Here is a 1,514-nt window from a genome sequence, read left to right as displayed (position 1 = left end):
CTGGAGCCAAAGCCCAGACTGCCTCCTGTACCTCCTGTGCTGACACCGGTCGGGTCAGGGCTGCGTTCTCATCATCCTTGATTCTTGCATCCACCCTTGGGGGTTGGTTTCTGTCATCGGAATCGTCATCCTCCGTCCATCTGGCATGGAAGAAATCCATCAGGATCTGTCGGATGGCAGGCTCACCTTCCACTCGAAGACCGGACCCATCCCGCAACGAGTGGATCGTGCTCCGCTGCCTCCGGATAATCGTGGTCCGATGGAAAAAACAAGTGTTGCGGTCACCCTCACGTACCCACTGAACTCGAGATTTCTGTCGCTAGAAGATCTCGTGCTGCCGTAGTAGTGAGTGGTGAGTCGCAAGAAGCCCCCTAAGATCACCCATGTCCTCCACCGAGAGCGCCCCTTCTAGATCCTCTTTCCTCTGCAACTCGGTAATCGCAGTCTCTACCCCCTTGACTCTCCGAAAGATATCGCCCACAACTTCACGATTCCATCGCCGGAGACGCCTCTTAGCCAATTCTAGTCTGCACGACACCCGGTGCATAGCATCTCCACGCACCGGGATGCGCCAAGCCTCCCGGACTATGTCCCAGGACTGGGGGTATGATAGCCAAACCTTCTCAAAGCGGAAGGGGCTGTGATGACTAGGTCCCGATGAGGTGGAAATCAGCAGGGGGCAGTGGTCCGAGGCGATCCGAGGTAAGTGACTAACCCGGCAGGTAGGAAAACAAAGGATCCAGTCCGGGGTCGCAAAGGCCCTATCTAGACGCTCCCAGACCCTAGCATTGCCGAGTTGATTATTACACCAAGTGAACTGAGGTTCAGAGAACCCTAAGTCCACTAGGCCAGTACGCGACACAAAATCGCGCAACACCCTCCTGTCCACTCTATCCATGAAGGCTGCCCCTCCCCTCTTGTCGCCCGAACTCAAGATGCAATTGAAGTCACCAACTACAACTGTCGGGACACCCTGGGCGGTGATACTGGTGATCTCCTGCCACAGAACTCTCCTGACCCTGTAATCAGTGCTCGCATACACCCCATATAAAACCCACAGAGCAGCATCAGGTGCCGATACAACCGTAACTATCTGCTGGGAGCAGTTGTGGAAGACATCAAAGTTCGCCACCCCTCGCCTCCACAGGAGCAGGATACCTCCGGACAGCCCTCGGGAGTCGACTGCATATGTATCCCAGTCCCTCCCCAGGCGCCGTCTCAAACGTACAAACCTCTCAACAGATAGCCAGGTCTCGCTAAGGAGGCAGATCTTCGGACAGTGAACTTGCACTAACCGTTTGAAGGAAGACATTTTCGCACATGGGTTTGGATTGTATCTTCTGCGCGCATAAATGATTGATCTTCTTTCGCAATGACTTTTGTTGCATCGTAACCTACATAAATCTCAAACCAATGCAAACTCCGTTGCTCCTCCATCTGTATAAATTTGAAGGTGATCGTTGTGTGATCTACTAGTGTGTTTCTATGCAACAAAAACTGATACTACTGGAAAG

General features: G+C 53.2%; 1 protein-coding gene across 1 annotated transcript; it reads right to left on the bottom strand.

The window, feature by feature from the left end:
• Nucleotides 1-319: 319 nt before the first annotated feature.
• LOC148699773 (uncharacterized) lies at nt 320-1,312 on the bottom strand. Its single transcript, XM_088712338.1, has one exon. The coding sequence runs from the start codon at nt 1,310-1,312 to the stop codon at nt 320-322; it is 993 nt and encodes a 330-aa protein (XP_088568464.1).
• Nucleotides 1,313-1,514: the final 202 nt, after the last annotated feature.

This window comes from Phoenix dactylifera, chromosome 16 (assembly GCF_051530095.1).
Source record: "Phoenix dactylifera cultivar Ajwa chromosome 16, Ajwa_hap1_PhDact_Kaust_v1.1, whole genome shotgun sequence".
NCBI classification, from domain to species: domain Eukaryota; kingdom Viridiplantae; phylum Streptophyta; class Magnoliopsida; order Arecales; family Arecaceae; genus Phoenix; species Phoenix dactylifera.
The sequence above is the reverse complement of the archived record's forward strand: the minus strand, read 5'-3'. Positions and strand labels throughout refer to the sequence as shown.

Bases quoted from the DNA above. Each gene is read 5' to 3' on its own strand.
- LOC148699773 (XM_088712338.1), bottom strand. From the start codon at position 1,312: ATGTCTTCCTTCAAACGGTTAGTGCAAGTTCACTGTCCGAAGATCTGC.